This window comes from Felis catus, chromosome B4 (genome assembly GCF_018350175.1).
Source record: "Felis catus isolate Fca126 chromosome B4, F.catus_Fca126_mat1.0, whole genome shotgun sequence".
NCBI lineage: Eukaryota > Metazoa > Chordata > Mammalia > Carnivora > Felidae > Felis > Felis catus.
The window spans coordinates 137,279,530-137,297,494 of NC_058374.1; the positions used below are offsets into that span (position 1 = coordinate 137,279,530).

The 17,965-nt window shown below is 60.8% G+C and overlaps 2 protein-coding genes across 6 annotated transcripts in view; both read left to right on the plus strand.

Moving 5' to 3' along the window:
* Positions 1 to 3,701, plus strand: part of PRR5 (proline rich 5) — a 49,886-nt gene extending 46,185 nt beyond the window's left edge. For 3 of the 5 annotated variants that reach the window (XM_023257597.2, XM_023257596.2, XM_023257594.2), the window contains 2 exons: positions 1,031 to 1,166; positions 1,708 to 2,627. In XM_023257597.2, the coding sequence (XP_023113365.2) occupies positions 1,031 to 1,166; positions 1,708 to 2,207 (636 nt within the window). In that variant the 3' untranslated portion in view covers positions 2,208 to 2,627. Of the gene's footprint in view, positions 1 to 1,030; positions 1,167 to 1,707; positions 2,631 to 2,762 lie in introns of those variants that run through there. The other 2 variants (XM_023257595.2, XM_045062503.1) reach the window with 2 other exon arrangements.
* Positions 3,702 to 16,336: 12,635 nt separating this feature from the next.
* ARHGAP8 (Rho GTPase activating protein 8) overlaps positions 16,337 to 17,965 on the plus strand; it is a 55,929-nt gene continuing 54,300 nt past the window's right edge. The window contains exon 1 of the mRNA XM_023257588.2: positions 16,337 to 16,421. The gene's annotated coding sequence lies outside the window, so the exon portion shown is untranslated. The remainder of the gene's footprint in view (positions 16,422 to 17,965) is intronic.

Below are 17,965 nucleotides of genomic sequence, written 5' to 3' on the forward strand. Positions count from 1 at the left end.
TCGTCGGGCGCAGGCACATTAGAGGTGGTTACGTCGTCCCAGAGACTTGACCGCTTCATCGTGGCCTAGTGACCTTCTTGACCCCTGCTGACTTTCCTTGGTCTGAAGTTCACCCTGTCTGAAATCAGCTTAGCTGCTCCGGCTTTCCTGTGACTGGCGTTGGCGTGCAGGGCTCTTTCAGCCCCTTACTTTTAATGTGTGTGTGGGTTTCTCGGGGGCAGCATGTCGCTGGACTCTCCGGCTGTCTTTTGACACGTTGTGTCCAAGTGTATCTTGTCCTGTGAGCAACTGGCAACCCCCTAGAAGAGAGGCGTCTGCTCCCGTGGATTCAGACATTCATTCGGCGAGCACCCACTAATGGCCTCCCATGTGCCAGCCCTCTGCCTCGGCTGCTGGGGGCACAGAGCTTGCCCGCATCAGCAAGACCAAGGCTGTCCTGGGGGCGGCCGCCTTCCTCAGGTTTTGGCCCTAATGGAACCGGAGGGCGTAGAGATCCCTTCACAGCTCTGGACAAGGGGGCTCAGGGAGGAGGTGGACGGGACCTGGCCAGGCCGGCAGATGAGGGGCAGGGCTGGCTCAACCCACTCTGCCCGTAGCGCTCTATGGGTCGAGGGCAGGGGGCCCCAGGGCATGAGCTGCCCTCGCTGGGGGAGGTCAGCTGCTGTCTCCCGAGGGCTCCCAGAGGGAGGAGACTCTATCCCAAAGGGCAGAGCTCCGAGTGGTCAGCCTGGCGTAGCCACCGGGCCCTTTTCCACGGGACGTCACATGCTTTCGGACCGCGCCGGCTGCTGTGTGCAGAGGGCAGGCTCCGGGGTGTCGAAGCAGGAGAGGGACTCGGCGGCCCCAACTCTAGAGAGAGGGCAGAGGGGGGAGATCACTGTGTGCCCTGCAATCGGGTCAGAGACCCCGTGGGAATGGGGAGAAGGGACAGGCCGTTCGTGGTGACCTTTGAGCTGAGGCTGGCTGGGCCAGGGAGGCAAGGAACAGGCCATCTAGTGACCACCTGCCTCCCTCCCTCCCTCTCTTGCAGGGGGTGCACGAGTCCCGGGGTGTGACCAAGGACTACCTGTGTCTGGAGACGCTGATCCAGAAGGTGGTGTCGCCCTACCTGGGCACCTACGGCCTCCACTCCAGCGAGGGCCCCTTCACACACTCCTGCATGCTGGGTAGGGCTTGACTGGGCCTGGGGCGGGAAGCTGGGCGATCCCTGGCCCCGTGCACCTCTGCCCAGGGTCCAGGCCTCCCAGTGAACAGACGTCCAGAACCACACCCCACTGGGCATTTGCTTTTCGGTCATGAAAGCACAAGCCCTGCTATGTGCCGGGCCCTGGACCCACTAGGGCCTGGGGTCCCTCCTTCAAGAACTGAGGGGGGCCCGGCAGGCAGACACCGTGTAGGGTGATGCGCCGACCCCCCTGAGAGCCCCGCAGGGGCCTCTGTGTTCCCAGTGAGGTCACATCTGTGCTCAGTCCTGAAAGTCGAGACTGGCCGGCAGAGGCCGCGGCATGTGCAAAGGCCCGAGAAACCTACCTTGTTTGCAGAATCACAGGGGAGGGGGGAGGGGGGAGGGGGGAGTGAGGCTGCCTGGCTTGGCCCGCTGGTTCATTCAGCTCTGTAAACAGAGTGGCTCCTATGTGCCGGCCCCTGTTCTTGGCCCTGAGGGATCGGCAGAGACCAAGCCCCACCCACACGGGCTCTCGCCACCAGGGAAGGCAGACCGACGACTAAACAGTCCCCAGAGGAGTCCCCAAGGTGACCCATACCGAAGTGATAAGAGGCCTGTGGGTGGAAAGCCCAGGCCAGACTGGAGGGTGATGGCTGAGCTGAAGGACCAGGAGGAGCCAGGCCTGGGAAGAGGTGCACGTAGAGCGTCCTGGACGGAGGGGGCAGAGGCACGAGGGCCACAGGGAGGAGAACTTGGACCCTGCCCGGCTAGGAAGGAGCCTCCGGCTCCCGCCCCGGAAAGGCGGCTGAGCCGCTCACCGTGCGCAGTGCTGCCACCTAGGGTTCACTCCGCGGAACTGCAGGGCCCCGAGTGGGAGCCTGAGCTCTGCCCACCTCCCCCTTCCCACCCCCGCTGTCCTCTCCTGCCCCCCGCCCGGGGCGCCCACCACACTCGGAATAAAACCTCAGCCACGACCTCACGTGGAAAGGCCTTTTGTCATCCTGCCTCTGTCCTGGCATTTCACCATTTCACCACTTCCTGACCTATGGCCCACCCACGTGGGCTTGTCACCCCTCCCCCCCCACCACACACACACACACACACACACACACACACACACACACACACACACAGGGACTCCTCCAGGCAGGAGCTGAGTCTGCGCTGGAAAGTGCTGGCTAAGATTTTTGACTGCACAGGTGGGGAAACTGAGGCATGTGTACCTTTGAACCAAGCAGTTGACTTGAGCACCCCCCACCCCCCGCTCCCTCCACCCACCCCTGCCCAGCTCCTGCCCATCCAGGGTGAGGCTGGGACTCAGGAGGGAAAGGAAGGCGTCTCATCGGGGCAGACGCAGTGTCGGAGCTGGGGTGGGAATCCGTGTACCCCTCCCTCACTTGCCAGGCTGCCCCCGCAGAGGGGTGAGGTGGGGCTGGGCCAGGGATCTGCACTCACTGGGCTTTTCCCCGTGGCTGCCCGTTCCTGCAGAGCTAAGCACACGGCAGGTGCTGGCCTGGAATGGCCTGGAACACACAGGTGCCCCCGTTTCCCGAGTAGACGCCTCCCGCCCTGACCCCTCGTCTGCCTGTCTCTGCAGAGAAGCACCTCCAGCGTCGCTCCCGCTCAGGGGACGTCCTGGCCAAGAACCCAGTGGTGCGCTCTAAGAGCTACAACACCCCGCTGCTGAACCCCGTGGCAGAGCACGAGGCCGAGGGCGCGGCTGCTGGCGGCCCGGGCATCCGCAGGCACTCGGTCTCCGAGATGACGTCCTTCCCCGAGCCCCAGGGCTTCTCCGACGCGCCTGGCCAGGGCCCCACCGCGGCCTTCAGACACTCTCCGGTCCCCCCGTCGGGGCCCTGCCCCAGCAGACTGTATCCCCCCGCCCAGCCCCCTGAGCCCTGCCCAGACCCAGCCCGCGGCTCCCCTCCCTCCTCCAGCCCGGAGAACCTGGTGGACCAGATCCTGGAGTCCGTGGACTCGGATTCCGAAGGGATCTTCATTGACTTTGGCCGGGGTCGGAGCTCTGGCACGGCTGAGCTCGAGGGGACCGGGGACCGGCAGAGCGTCGTGTGAGGGCCTCGCGTCTTCACCGACCCCGTGTGCGTGTGCCTGTGGGGTGCGTGCGTGCGAGAGGTTTTTTTTTTACTCCGTCCCGACCCGACCCGTCCTGTCCCATCCGCCACGGGCCCCGGCCCTTCTGTCTTTGCTGGAAAAACCGTCACCGCCCCGGCCCCCAGCCCCACCCCATGCTGGGTCGCACGGGCCGCCAGGGGCACTGGTCAGCCACGTGTGCGCGGAACAGACACGGCCACTCTGGCCCTCCGGCGTCCCCATCTGCAGAGACTGTGAATCCTGTGGCTCAGCCAGGCCTCCGGAATGACTCCCAGAGCAACGGGGGGGGTCTGTGGCAGACCCCCCCTCCCCCTTGCCCTCACCTCAGGCCACGACGTGACCTCCTTGTGCCAGCCTGTCCCAGACCCTCCCAGCAGGGTGGCCGCGGGCAGGAAGAGGATAGAATAAAACCTGTCTGCCCCCATCCTGAGCTCGTGTCTGCGACGCCAGGCCCCAGATGTCCTCCCGCGGTCCCCACCCTCAGATCTCGCCCACCACCCGCGCTGGGACCACCCCTCCCCGCTCCCAGAGCAGGGGGGTGGTGGGGGGTCTCCCGTTGCCTCGTTTCTGTGTCCTGTCCTGACAGCGGGGCCCCTGTAGGCGGAGCTGGACAGGCTCAGGAGTGGCTGGGACCACAGCGGGTAGGGGCACACTCTTAAAGGGTCAGGGGTCGGCGTGGCCACCAGGGGGCGAAGGGAGCGTGGGGTTTCTCCTGGGGGGGGGATGTTTTTGCACAGGTTAGAATCCAACCCCCTGGCCCCATTCAAAGGACCCACCCCTCCTGGAGTTTTCTGCTGGAGGTGGGGTGGGGAGTGTCCCATGAGCACATAACAAGGGAGACCGCCTGGTGAGCAGTCCTAACGGAAGGGGGACTGGGGACTCCTGGGAGTCGGGTGGTCAAGGAAGGAGGCCAGTGCGGAGTCACAGGAGCCCCCGCCCGCGGGGATCCGCTGGAAGAGCCGTCCGCGTGGACCAGTTTCTCCCACCTGCCGGGAAAGACCAGCCAGGAGCCCCTGGCTCGTGCAGACGTGGGGTGGGGCGGAGGAGCCCCGAGGAGCTCAGTCTTGTCACTTGCGGTACCAGAATGTGCCTACCACCTTCAAAAGGTTCACAACCACTTAGCACTCAGAAGGTGCTTTGGAACAGGTAGGGCTCGGCCGGGCAGCTGGGGAGCAAGAGAGTGACCCCAGCCTCCGGGGAGCTGGGCTCGGGGTTGGGAATTGGGCTGGAAGGCTGTCCCCGGTCCGAGAACCAAGGAGAGTGGCTGGGCTGCTCGGCCGATGGGGCTGAGATCCCTGAACTGCCCTCCTTGGCTCCCAGCTCCTTCATGGAGCTGGGGACGAGCTCGAGACCAGCTAACGTTGGGGTTGGGGTGGGGGTTGGGGGTGACCATTATCAGCAGGGTCCCCTCAAAGCAGAAGGGCCCAGGAAAGGGCGGAAATGGCAGGGAACTGGCTGGCTGGGCTCTGCCCTCACCGGGGTGCCGGGCCCCCTGTTCTGCCCCCACCCCCTAGCGATGACCTCCTTTGTGGGGGTCTGAGCATCCCAGGCCCTTGTGAGCTCCAGTGGCATCTGCCAGCACGTGGGCTCATGGTCAAGTGTGGGCGCTCTGTAGGCGTCCCTGAGCTCTGTGACAAATCCTGCCCCTGGGGAGTGGGAGGGAGGCCCCGTACACCAGCCAGTGGTGCCTCACCTGCAACGGAGAGGCTGAAGCCCCAGGAGGATGGGTGCTGAGCCTGAGTCCCGGCGAGATGGGTGCTGAGCCTGGGTCCCGGCGGGATGGGTGCTGAGCCTGGGTCCTGGCGGGATGGGTGCTGAGCCTGGGTCCTAAAGCAGTGAAGGGCTGCTTCTGCTGGGGCTGCCCCCATACCCCCTTTAAAGGAGCCACTCATTACATTGGCCTGGAACATGTCCACATGTTCTACCCAGCCTTTTTTTTTTTTTAATGTTTATTTTTGAGAGCGACAGAGACAGAGGGTGAGCAGAGGAGGGGCAGAGAGAAAGGGAGACACGCAATTCGAAGCAGGCTCCAGGCTCCAAGCTGTCAGCACACAGCCCAATGTGGGACCCGAACTCGTGAACCGCAAGACCGTGACCTGAGCCGAAGTCAGACATTTAACAGACTGAGCCCCCCAGGCACCCTGTGTTATACTCAGCCTTGTTCAAAAAATACTGAAGGTCATCTACATCAAAACATCTTGTTATAAATTGGTGAATTACATAAGAAAATCCAGGGCCGAGCGTTACATAAATTAGGATAAATGACCAGCTATGGTAGCCCCCGCCCCAAATCCACAGAATGTGTGGGCCTTGGCCTTAGATGAAACACTGGTGACCCCCCCGAGAACCAAACTTTCTTACGATGAAGGTCGCATCCCTGACCAGGTCTCACTTTGGCCGCCAGGGAGCTCAGGTCAAGCCCCAAGGTTGTGTCTGCCCCACTGCTCTGTTGTTCTCACACCCCAGCCCGCACCCTACCTCCAGTGTCTCCCCCTGTTCCCTCCATGGGATTTGGCACTGAAATTTCGGGGGTAGAATCAGGGGTCGTGGGACCGGAAGCTCATATAGTGTGGGAGTTTTCTTTCAAAGTAGACTGGAGAGAGATTCCAGTTGCGGAAAAACTTGTACATCTGCAACACCGTACCCCCTGGAAAAGACCTGAGTCCAAGAGAGGCCCCCGGGCGTTAGCCTCATGACTTCCTGGGAGACCTGCTCTGACAGATGAGTCCGTGATCAGTCTGCCCCTATGAGGAGGCCACCTGTCCTGTCCCCAGCCACAGGTCAAGGAATCTGTTGAATGAGTGAAATAATTGGGATCTGTCAGCAGCCTCCCCAGGCAACCTTCTCCAATGGAATGTTTTCTGTGCATCCCCCGGGCTGGGGTTTAAGAAACCTTCTTAAATGAGGTCATGATCTCACAGTCTGTGAGTTTGAGCCCCTTGTGCTGACAGCTCAGAGCCTGGAGCCCGCTTGGGATTCTGTGTCTCCCTCTCTCTCTGCCCCTCCCCTGCGCACCTTCTGTCTCTCTCTCTCTCAAAAATAAATAAACATTAAAAAAATTTTTTTCATTCATCTCGGGAAACCAGAGCCGGGGTCCCGCTCTGTCTCAGGGGGTCTTGAGTTGGTCCGTGTGACTCCTTTGGGCGTCCGGGGAAGCCCAGGGACACTTTTCTTAGAATAGTTTTTACAACAAAGCACCTAAGATCCCAAAGGAAACCTCGTCTGTTGAAGCAGCATTCGACACATGTTTGAAACGAGTCAATGGGAACATCCACGCGTGTCCGTGACCCCGTCAGCTGCCGGATCTCACGCAGGTCCCACGCGGACTGGGAGTTTGGAGGGGCCTGGAGCAGACGTGACTCGTCGGGGCATCGACCCCCCCCAGGGTGTGACGTGAGCATGTCTGATCTCTGCCGGGGACAAACCTTGGGGGCTGCTCATGAGGCGGGGCTTTGTTGACCCGGCGGACGGGGGGGCGGGGCTAACTTCCACCCAGAGGTCAGAGGTCGGGTAGCCGATGCAGAGCTGCTATTGCTCCTCCGCGAGCTGTCGCCCCGAGTTTTATCTGCAAGCAGCTCAGGGGGCCTGGAGTGGCGCTCCAGACCCTACAGTCCACCTCCAAGGGCAGGAGGGACTCCAGGCCGCCCTCCCCTGCGGGCTCCCCACACCCCACTCCCTCCATGTATGTGCAGCACGTGCACACCCATACACGCACATGTGCATACATGCGCACACCTATGCGTATGCACGCACGTCCACACACGCGCCCGCACGTGTATGCACACGCGTGCACGCGCACACGTGCACACCCACGCACATGTATGCACGCACACGTGCACACCCATGCACGCACCCGCTCTGGGCCAGCGTCTGCTCGGTCCTCCCGTCCTACCTGATAGGTGGTAGCGGCTCCAAGAGGCGGGTGTGAGACCGGCTGTGGTCCCTCGGCTCTGAGAATGGCGGCCCCGGAACGCTGTCCCAGCTCTGTCCCACTGCGGAGCTCTGGTGGCCGCTGGCCCGAGCATTTGGGGATGGGTCGTGGACCCACGGCTGGGGGCCTGCACCCCCCGGGGCCTGGCTCAGGGGTTGCCCGTGTGGCACACGTCTGCGGGCTGAGCTGAACGGAAAAGGATCCTTTCGGAGGAGAGACGTCCAGGCCAGAGGGAGCCTTGGATCCTGTTCTTGGAAAAGGGAAACGGAAACCCTACGGTATCCTTGGCCCCTCGTCTACCATTTCCTTCACGTCGTCCCAGACTTCAGCTCAGAATGCCACTGGCGTTTCTCCAGGGCGTCATTGTAGGCTGGGGCACGCTGCAAACGCAGCGGTCACCTGTGGGGCGCGCAGGGAGCGCGCGCACACGCACACGCACGCACAGCCTCCCAGCCTCACCGGCAGACGGGGACGCGCGACCCAGTGGGGTATGCTCAGCCCGCCGAGCAGTCCCCTTCAGCTGCCGCCACCGCTGCCCCCGACAGCCAGGACCCCCACGCAGGGCCCGCGCCCGGGGAGGGCGCTGCGCTCGGCTTTCATCGCCGCCCCGTCACACGGAGGACCCGTGCTCCCAAGGACGCGGGTCCCGCAATTGCACACACTCACAACAGCCAATATGCTCCCCTCGCCCCCACGGGAGTCCCAGAATCCACCACCCGAGGCCGTGGGAGGCCCCTGATCTTGTGTCCCAAGGGCCAGTCCGGGCTCCCCTGGCCGCCTCTTGGCTGAGGGCGGGGAACCGAGCTGCCACAGGAGGCCCCACCCCTGCCACAGCTGGCCACTCGTCCACTCCTCCCACTGCTGAAACTCCCCTCCTCTCCGCCTCTCCGTGGCCTCTCCGTGGCCTCTCCGTGGCCTCCCCGGGCACGATGCCCCGCCCTCCTCCAGCCCCGGGCTCCAGATCCGGAGCCCCGCGCTGGGAAGGCTCTCTGGCTTGTCCCCACCGTGGTGTCGGTGACCTTCCCCGGGTCCGAGCTATTCCGTCTTCTCTCTCAGGCACACGCACACCGACAGGCACTTGCGCTCGCATGCACGTGCTTGCTCACACTCGGACCCCCGCACACACGTGCACACCTGCAGGTTTGCACGCACTCGCGTGGCTCTGGGAAAGCAGCCTCCCCCCACCCCGGGGGGGGGGGGTTGTGCACAGGAGGGTCACACATCCTCCGACCACCTCCCGTCGCCCCCAGAGAGCCCTCCTCCCCTTGCCACCTGAACAAAGGCGTGGAGAAACGGTCGTCTGAGGCATCTGTCCGCATCTGCTGTCGCAGCTCCTGCGGCCACAACCAGTATCACAGGCTGCGGGGCTGAAGCCGCCACCCAGGAGCCCCGGATTCCACTTCCTATGAAGCACCTAGAGCCATCACGCTCATAGGGGCAGAAAGTAGAAAGGTGGTCGCCAGGGGCTTGGGAGGGGAAATGGGGTGTTGGGGAGAGAGGTGCAGCGTCGCAGGTTGAAAGAGTTCGGCCCGTTCACAGCACACAATGTGCGTGCAATGCGCACTTAGGAGGCATTGTGAAGGGGGCGCCTGGGGGGCTGAGGCGGTTAAACGTCTGTCTCTTGGCGTTGGCTCAGGTCATGATCCCCTGGTTTGTGAGTTCGAGTCCTGCGTCGGGCTCTGCGCTGACAACCGGGAGCCTGCTTGGGATTCTCTCCCTCTCTCCCTGCCCCTCCCTCCTCCCTCTCTCTCTCTCAAAATAAATAAATAAACATTTGTTAAAAAAGAAATGGTTATGAAGGAGGAAGAAGGATGGATGGAGGTAGAGAGGAGAGGAAGGAAGGAAGGAAAGAAGGAAGGAAGGAAGGAAGGAAGGAAGGAAGAAGGGAGGGAGGAAGGAAGGAAGGAGGAAGGGAGGGAGGGAGGAAGGAAGGAAGGAAGGAAGGAAGGAAGGAAGGAAGGAAGGAAGGAAAGGAGGAAGGGAGGGAAGGAGAAAAGAGGAAAGACCTCCTCCCCTCCCTGCAACAGTCCCCTTGGGGAGTGTGGAATGCCCCGTGCTGGCTCCTCCGTTGAGGCGCGAGTGGAGAGGAGCATCATTCTAGTGAGGACTGTGGTCCCCGTGCTCCAGGAGCGTCCAGCAGTGGAGTGGGCAGTAACCCTGGGGATTCAGTGGAGCACCAGCCCGGGGTGCACAGGGCACAGACTCAAGCCCCTGACCCCATGATGCTCTTCTGGGCCCTGGCTCCTGAACACACGGAAGGCCCGTACCTACTTGTCTCCCGTGGCTGGTGGGGGGCCACGCGAGCAGCTCTGGCCAATGCATTGCGTGCAGAAGGGACGTGGGACGCTTCGGTTGGAGCCGGACCCCTTCTCTGCCAGGTGGAGACTCTCCAGAGCTCGCCTCCCCTCTGCCTGGTGACCGGTCGGATTCCAGATGGGACCGCTCCGGTAGGTGGGGTCCTGGGGGCTGCAGACACGTAGTGTGAATGAAAAGGAGACCTACGTGTGCGTAAACCCCTGAGACTGGGGGATGTTTGTTACTGTGGTGAACCTGGCTCAGTCTGACCGACACACTCCTCTTTCCCGAATCCTCTACAGGAGTGGGGAGAAGGCAGAATGGGGGATATGCTGTTTTATATGTATGTGTAACGCATGCCCTCGTCGGCAGAGCCGGGACCCGGGGTTCTGATCCTGAACGGTCACTAACTTCCTGTGTGATATCGGGCAAGTCCTGTATCCTCAGTTTCCGCATCTGTAGCGAGGACTTTTCAAATGCAAAATTCTGCGACTGGTGATATTTCTTTGCTTGTCCACGCACTATGGACACATGCAGAGCATGGCTGTAAGACCGTGAGATCCTAGACACCAGCGTCCCTGATTAAGTAGCCCCACGCAGATGACGGTGCGTCGGGCAGACAAGTACTTAACGGGTTTTGACCTGAGAGTGATAATGGCTTCGTAATAAACGGATGGTCTTAACCCCAAGAACGCTCTTGCTTGTTGACTGATGTGTTTGCTTAGAGCTCAGAACTGCTTGAACAGGCTGTAAAAAGCTATAAAAATGTAAAGTCTCATCCACATCGTGGCGAGAAGAATTTCTCATGCTGACATTTCTCTTTTCACTGTGAGGATTTATGTCAGCCTGGGTTTGGTGGGGGGAGACGAACATGAGCCAGGATGTGGGATCGGGCAGGGTTCTTATTTGCAAGCAAACGAAGCAGATTCTGGCTGGTTGTGGAGAAGCAGTCCATTCAAGGATGCTGGGAGACCCCCAGCGTTGTCGGGACGTGGGAGAGCCAATGTTGACGTAATGCGCCTTCCAGGAGCAGTGCCTCGACCCCCCCCCCCCCAACACACACCTGATGAGAGAACAGCCGCTCCTGCAGCCACTGCACCGGGACGCCCCCACTGGGATGAGATGCTCCCCCTGCACAGAGATGCTCCCCCTGAACAGAGACGCTCCCCCTGCACAGAGATGCTCCCATCACACAGAGATGCTCCCCCTACACAGAGATGCTCCCATCACACAGAGATGCTCCCCCTGCACAGAGATGCTCCCCCTGCACAGAGACGCTCCCCCTGAACAGAGACGCTCCCCCTGCACAGAGATGCTCCCCCTGCACAGAGACGCTCCCCCTGCACAGAGATGCTCCCCCTGCACAGAGATGCTCCCCCTGCACAGAGACGCTCCCCCTGCACAGAGATGCTCCCATCACACAGAGATGCTCCCCCTGCACAGAGATACTCCCATCACACAGAGACGCTCCCCCTGCACAGAGATGCTCCCCCTGCACAGAGATGCTCCCATCACACAGAGATGCTCCCCCTGCACAGAGATACTCCCATCACACAGAGATGCTCCCCCTGCACAGAGATGCTCCCATCACACAGAGATGCTCCCATCACACAGAGATGCTCCCATGGCACAGAGATGCTCCCCCTGCACAGAGATGCTCCCATCACACAGAGATGCTCCCCCTGCACAGAGATGCTCCCATGACACAGAGATGCTCCCCCTGCACAGAGATACTCCCATCACACAGAGATGCTCCCCCTGCACAGAGATGCTCCCATGACACAGAGATGCTCCCCCTGCACAGAGATGCTCCCATCACACAGAGATGCTCCCATGGCACAGAGATGCTCCCCTGCACAGAGATACTCCCATGACACAGAGATGCTCCCCCTGCACAGAGATACTCCCATGACACAGAGATGCTCCCCCTGCACAGAGATGCTCCCCCTGCACAGAGATGCTCCCATGACACAGAGATGCTCCCCCTGCACAGAGATGCTCCCACTGCACCGGAAGAACCCACAGCTGCCACCAATCGTGTCCCAGGTACTTACTTGTAGCCACTGCAGCCTCCCCCACCCCCCACGCTGAACATCGCGCAGCTGCCCTTTCCACTGCAATGTACCCCAGGGCTGCTTCCTCCCTCCAGGCCCACATCACAGTGATGGAGCCTAAGTCACTGTCTGGGCCCTGGTTGCAAAGCAGACTCTGGTAAACCCGTTGTCTGGCCACACTGGGCAGAGAGACCAGTAAGATCAGGAATCCCAGTGTGGCGGGGGCATGTGAAAGGTGCCGGGGTCCGGAGGCCACAAGCAGCGCGCCCCACCCTGACGCCCTCCCTGATGTCAATCAACTAGGGCATCAAGAGTGTGGCCTGCTCAGTTGGAAATCAAAAGGATTTCGATTGCTGGGTCCAAACGATTCCAGAAGACATTGCGGAGCACGGATGGGTTGCATTTAGTTGGCGGTAAGTGCCAACAGCCACGTGCATTTGCTCGAAACGGAAACGGGGGGGGGGGGGGCGGGGGGGCACCTGCGAGGAGGCCGGGGTCAGGAGGCCGGCGGGAGCCGGCCTGCGGAGAAGCCCCTCCCCTCTCCGGGCCTCAGGGTCCCGGCCCTCGAGGCTGAGGCGTGGGACGCGTTCTAGATCCCTTTAGGCTCAGCCCGGCTGCCTCGCCCACGCTCAGCAGGGAAACTGCGGTTTCGCGGTTTTAATAAGGTTCAAAGCTGAGCGAGTCTTGGCTCAAGCAGCTGCAGGGAGAGTTAATTTGGGAGAAAACAAACGTGAAGCCTAAGACCTTGGACCGAAGGATCTTTATTTCCTCCTTCCTTCCAGCTCTCCACCCCCCAGTGCTTATTAATGTGGAATTTGCTACTTGGGGGAGAGCCAACTCTGACTTCATAAACATTTGTAAGAGCAAATTTAATAAAGCCGGGAATAATGCCATTCAGATGTAATTCCTCCGTTTCACATTATTATTCTTCCTCTTCTATTGCCGGGCGTTTGAAATGCACGGAGTTATTGTTATAGCAACAAAAGGAACCGAGGGACTGGTGGCTTGCCGATTAGACGCACTTGGGGAAAAACAGAAGCGAGAACCTAACCGGGATTCGCCTGGGTTTTACGGTTCCTTTCTGTTTCTCTTTCCTTTTACTATGAATGGTGGAGCACACCTGCATTGTTTCCCTTGTAATCGGTCTGTGTTATTATTGCTCGATTGTACGAATCTTAATCTCACTAAGCTATAGTTGTGGAATTTTTAAATTTTTTTTCAACGTTTATTTATTTATTTTTGGGACAGAGAGAGACAGAGCATGAACGGGGGAGGGGCAGAGAGAGAGGGAGACACAGAATCGGAAACAGGCTCCAGGCTCTGAGCTGTCAGCACAGAGCCAGATGTGGAGCTTGAACTTGGGAACCAGGAACAGTAAGATCATGACCTGAGCCGAAGTGGGACGCTTAACCGACTGAGCCGCCCAGGTACCCCAAGTTTATTTATTTATCGAGAGAGAGAGAGAGAGAGAGAGAGAGAGAGAGAGAGAGAATGCCAGCAGGAGCAGGGGAGGGGCGGAGGGAAAGGGAGAGAGAGAGAGAATCCTAAGAAGGTCTGCACTGTCAGCACAGAGCCCATCTTGGGGCCCAAAGCCATGACCGCGAGATCATGACCCACGAGGAAACCAAGAGTCAGACGCTTGCTTACCCGACTGAGCCACCCACGCGCCCCAAAGTCACTTTTTAGGACAGAAATCCTGCAAACTGTCCCCCTTGCATGGAAGACTGATCTCGCACTGATACTAAAAAAAGACAGACGTTTGCCTTCCAAAACAGGAAAAGAGAAACAGCACCAAGGTAATCCGATCAATTGGATCAAATTCCCCGATTTCACTGTCTTGTTTTGGGAGCCAAGTATTTGGTGTAGAAAGAGGCCCATTCCTGCTCCATCCAGAGGCTCAGACGTGGACGTGGGAGAAGTGGGTGCCACAGTCCCCTCCCCATGAGAGTCCCTCGTGAGCAGGACGGTGCTAATAAGAACCCGCAGGTGCACTGTGTCGGTTGAACGGGCCGGCCGGTGACGATCCTTACGGATTCTTTGCACAGAAAAAGGCAGCCGCTCGGGTGACAGGTGATGTAGCTGGGGCACAGGGGCACGGGAGCGCCTGGCTCTGGGGTCCCACACAGACCACGTTCGGCCACCGTGGCTGACAAGATCCAAAGGCAGAGGAGCGAGTGGTGGGTAAAGAAGAAAGGAATTTATTTCAGTGAGGCGACACCAGGTAGGCAACAGACCAACGTCGCAAAGACTCTCTCTAAAGAGCTGAAAATACTTCCCGGGTTACGAAGGTCGGTGCGGCCGTGCAGGTGGGCGGTAAAGGCCGGCCATCGTCCTGGGGTCGATCACTCGGGGACTTGCTGGCATAAGGGCAGGTCCCTAATGCTTAAGGGAGTAATTTCGGTTCCCGCCGCGGGTTTCTTGGCCTGCAGGGTCTTTTGCCCGAGTTAAGAGATACGCCGGGGAAAAAAACTTAATCAGAAGGTACAGACCGAGGTCAGAATGGAGGCCGTGGAAGTCCTCTTTCGACCCTAGGAGGAGACAGAGGTTATTTCTTCATTCACGTTGAAGCTGGTGCAGGCAGAGAGCAAACAGCCTCATGGCCCTGGCCTGCCATGGGACGGAAACAACCAACATTTAGTGCCGGGCACTGGTCCTGTCTACACTGGTCCATATTCGCTTATTTCATGGTCATCGTTAGCAAAACTGGCAGGAAGCCTGCTGTCTCAACTTTGGGGAGGATCAGGGCTTGGTCTAACTCCTTTCCCACTCCTGGAAAGGTTATGGGTCTCAGACTCAGCCAGTCAGAGGCCTTCCCTGTTTTTGTTTGTGTGTGTGTGTTTGTTTGCCAGGGTTGTCAGGAAACAAACTCTACAACTTGGTTAAACTGTATAAGGGTATGTTATCAGAAGATGCTTTGGGTTGTAAGAAACAGAAAACGCAAAGTAGTTTTGACCATGAGAGAACTTCTTGGTGCATCTAACTAGCAAGTCCAGAGGCGGACCGGGCTTCAGGGCAGGTGTGATCCAGGAGCTCTGCACTGTCACCAAGGACCCAGTTCCTTGCCGTCTCTGTGTAGATCTCTTTGCCTCTATCTCTTTGTGGCCAGCCCCGGGTCTCTAGTGCACCAAACTTCCTCATCTGGGCTGGGGGAGAGAACAGGAGAAAGCAGGATTTCTTTTCCCCCAACTATCCTGCTGGACTGGCCTTCACTGCTCACCGTGGCATGAAGAAGGGCTGCGTTGACTGACTTCCAGAACCTTAACCATCGCTGTTAAGAGGGGCGGTATTATTGCGGACTGGCCTCTGCAACCAGATCGCCCCCTAGAGGTGGGGAGAGATCAGTACGCCTGACTAATTACCTTGGTTGCTGTATAATGGCTATCGGACACAGCAGAGGCCGTCACACATGAGCCCAGAGCCACCAGCAGCTGGGCCACCGTCCGTGCAAGGCGGCCTGTCCCTCCCCACTCCTCCTTTCCCCAGAAGAGAGGGGGGGGGCACGGGAGTTGGGGCAAGGCAGGGTCTCAGGAAAGGGTCCTGTGGATGCTGTGTTGGGGCAGATCAAAGGGGCCAGGGCACAGCAGGGAGAGGCTGCTGCCCTGAGCCACGTGACAGGTGCTGGTGGCCTGATCTATTTGGGACGGTGTGGGGGACAGAAGTGGCGGCACCATCATAAAGTTTGAAGTCGGAGCTCTCGGGGCTTGCCGGGGGAGCACGTATGGGATGTGGGAGCTGGAGGGGAGCCAAGGATGACCCCAAGGGTTTGGACAGCGCCGGTGGGGAGTGAGCTAGGAAGCCCAGGAGAGGACTTGAGCCGCCACGGCTCAGGTCTCCACATGCAGATGTCAGGTGGGCAGTGAGAGAGGGGACTCTGGTCAGGAGATATGGGTTAGGGACCATCAGGGTATGGACCGCGTGGAAAGCAGGAGGCTGGATGAGATCAGAGGGAACGTAGGTGAAAAGGGGGTGAAGATTCGGCCCCCCGGGGGGCGTGGACCTTCAGAAATCAGGGAGATGGGGCAGGGGGCACAGGGGAGACTTTGTGGTGCACCTGGAAAGAAGTGCTCCCCGAATCAGAATGCAGTGACGCTGGAGGACCAGGCATCCTCTCGCCTGGGGCCCTGGGCACCTCTGGGCGTCTCTGGGTCCCAGCCTGGGCCTTCCTGATTCTATGACCCCTGCTTCAGGGCAGGGACAGTAACTGCTCCCATGGGAGGAAAGGCAGCACTTGGCCCTGAATGACCCTTTGGGAGCCCCAAGTCTTGGTCACACTGCCTCCTCCAGGGAGTCCTTCGGGCTCCTCAGCTTGGGGCAGGGCCGTCTCTGGGATTGCCCAGCCGCTGTCTCCGTGGAGTTCTGAGCCCAGCGTGGGGTCCCCGCCGCAGTCCCCGGAAGGCAGCCCGGGCCCAGAAGACGCTTGGGGAGATTTTGTGGAACGTTTCCTCTGAGCTCCTCGTAAACCTCCCCGCCCCGCACCTCACTGTGCACATCCCTGAAGCGGAGAAGCCGATCAGCGAGGAAAGTGCCTGCCCCAGGGTGGGTGCCCGAGGGGCTTGACCCAGGCAAGCCCCGGGGGGCGCCCCGCGTGCAAGGCTACAGGGGCTTCGAGCTCGCGGCGCCGCCCCCGAGGCGGGGCCACCAGTGCAGCCCCCTCCCGCCCCGCCCCGCCCCTCCCGGCTCCGCGGAGACCCGGCTGACCCCGCCCCCCCTCCCCCGGGAGCCCGCGCCCCAGGAATGCGGCGGCGGCGCGCGGCCAGGGGCGGGGCGAGGGGCGGGCCCGACGTGGGGGCCGCTTCCGGGGCGGGGCCAGGTGAGTGGGCCGCACGGCAGAGCCCAGGTGAGGCGCCGGCCTGGCCGTAGGCAGGTAAGGCCCCGTGTCCGCGGGAGGGAGTCCGCCTGTGCCTCGCGTGGGGACGCCACGCGGGCTCTGAGGGTGTGAGGCGGCGGCCGGACGGGGTGGGAGCTCAGGTGGGCGCGGCCACACGTGCGGGCGTCCCTGCCCCTCCCCGCCCCGCCCCCACCCCCACTCCCACTCCCACCCCCACCCCTGGTTTTCTTGGAGCGCGCTCCTCCCCCCCCCCTGCACCCCTCCCTCCCCGCCTCTCCTCCCTCCTTGCCACTCCTCCCCCTTCTCGCCTTGCACCCCTCCCTCCCCGCCTCTCCTCCCTCCCCGCCTCTCCTCCCCCTCCCCGCACCCCTCCTTCCCGGCCCCCCTCCTTCCCTCCCCCTTCCTCCTCCTGCACCCCCTCGCCTTCTAACCCTGCACCCCTCCCTCTCTGCTCCCCGCTCCTCCTCCCTCTCCTTGCCCGGCACCCCTTCCTCCCTGCTCCCCGCCTTCCTCCTCCTCTCCCTCTTCCTCTGTCTCCTCCTCCTTGCCCCCGCACCCTCCCTCCCCAGGTCTCCCCCACTTTTGTGTTTCCGTCTGGGTAGGCTGTCTCAGTTCACACTTGCCGCCCCCCTTTTTCCTTCCCTAATTCGGGTTCTCCCATGACGCAGGGTGGCACTTCAGGCACATCAGCCCCCCCTCACACCGAACCAGGGAGGTGGGGGGCATCTTTCCACTTCCCAGATGAGAAAACAGAGGCAGAGCAGGCGCTAGGCTTATTCAAACTCCAGGCCGCTGGCTGGGCTGCTGGCTGGGTCAGCAGGGAGGATAGAAGCCAGAATTAGTGGGCCAGAAACAGATCCCTGGCCGGTCAGCCTCCGGAACCGGTTAGGGGAGAGGTCTTGGCTGCTTTGGCTGTTCTCAGCCCCTGGCATCGGCCGGCCTGAGAATTCCCAGGGTCACTGACAGCGGCACTGGCTTGGGGGTCCCCGCTGCCTCGGGAGGTGTGTGAAGGGTGGTGGCTAAGGTCCCCGGAGAAGGCCCCGCGGAATCCTCAGGAAACGGGGCACAGGGCAGGGCTTCCTGTGAGTCCTAGTTTGGTGGGGTGGGCACATGGCCTTGGCTGTCTGGCCGCCACAGACTTTGAGGTTTTGTTTGCGTCAGAGGCTGGGCGGGTTCCAGAAGGCGCTGTGCTGTGCTCCAGCGTGTCTGTGAAAGGCAGTGTTGACGTTTGTCCAGGTAGAAACTCAAAATTTAAATTAAGACTCAACAGTAAGCCTCCTTTGGGTGGTTTCTGTTGGCACTTTGGGGACCTTGTGTGTGAGTTCCTCCTTTAATCCAACGCTGCGGGGCGGGGGGGGGGGGGGGGCAGGGGCGGACAGGGACCCAGGGTACTGGCCCGAGCCCAGCTACTCCGTGTGGACAGCCATCTATCTCCACAGTCCCTGCCCAAAGGGGACCCAGAGGGAGGCCAGTGGCTAGTGGGAGGTCAGGGAGGGCATCCTGGAGGAGGCAGCCATTGAACTGAAAGATGGATGGGAGGTGGGCAGGAAGCTATGCATGTTGAGGTCACCCAGAGGGTG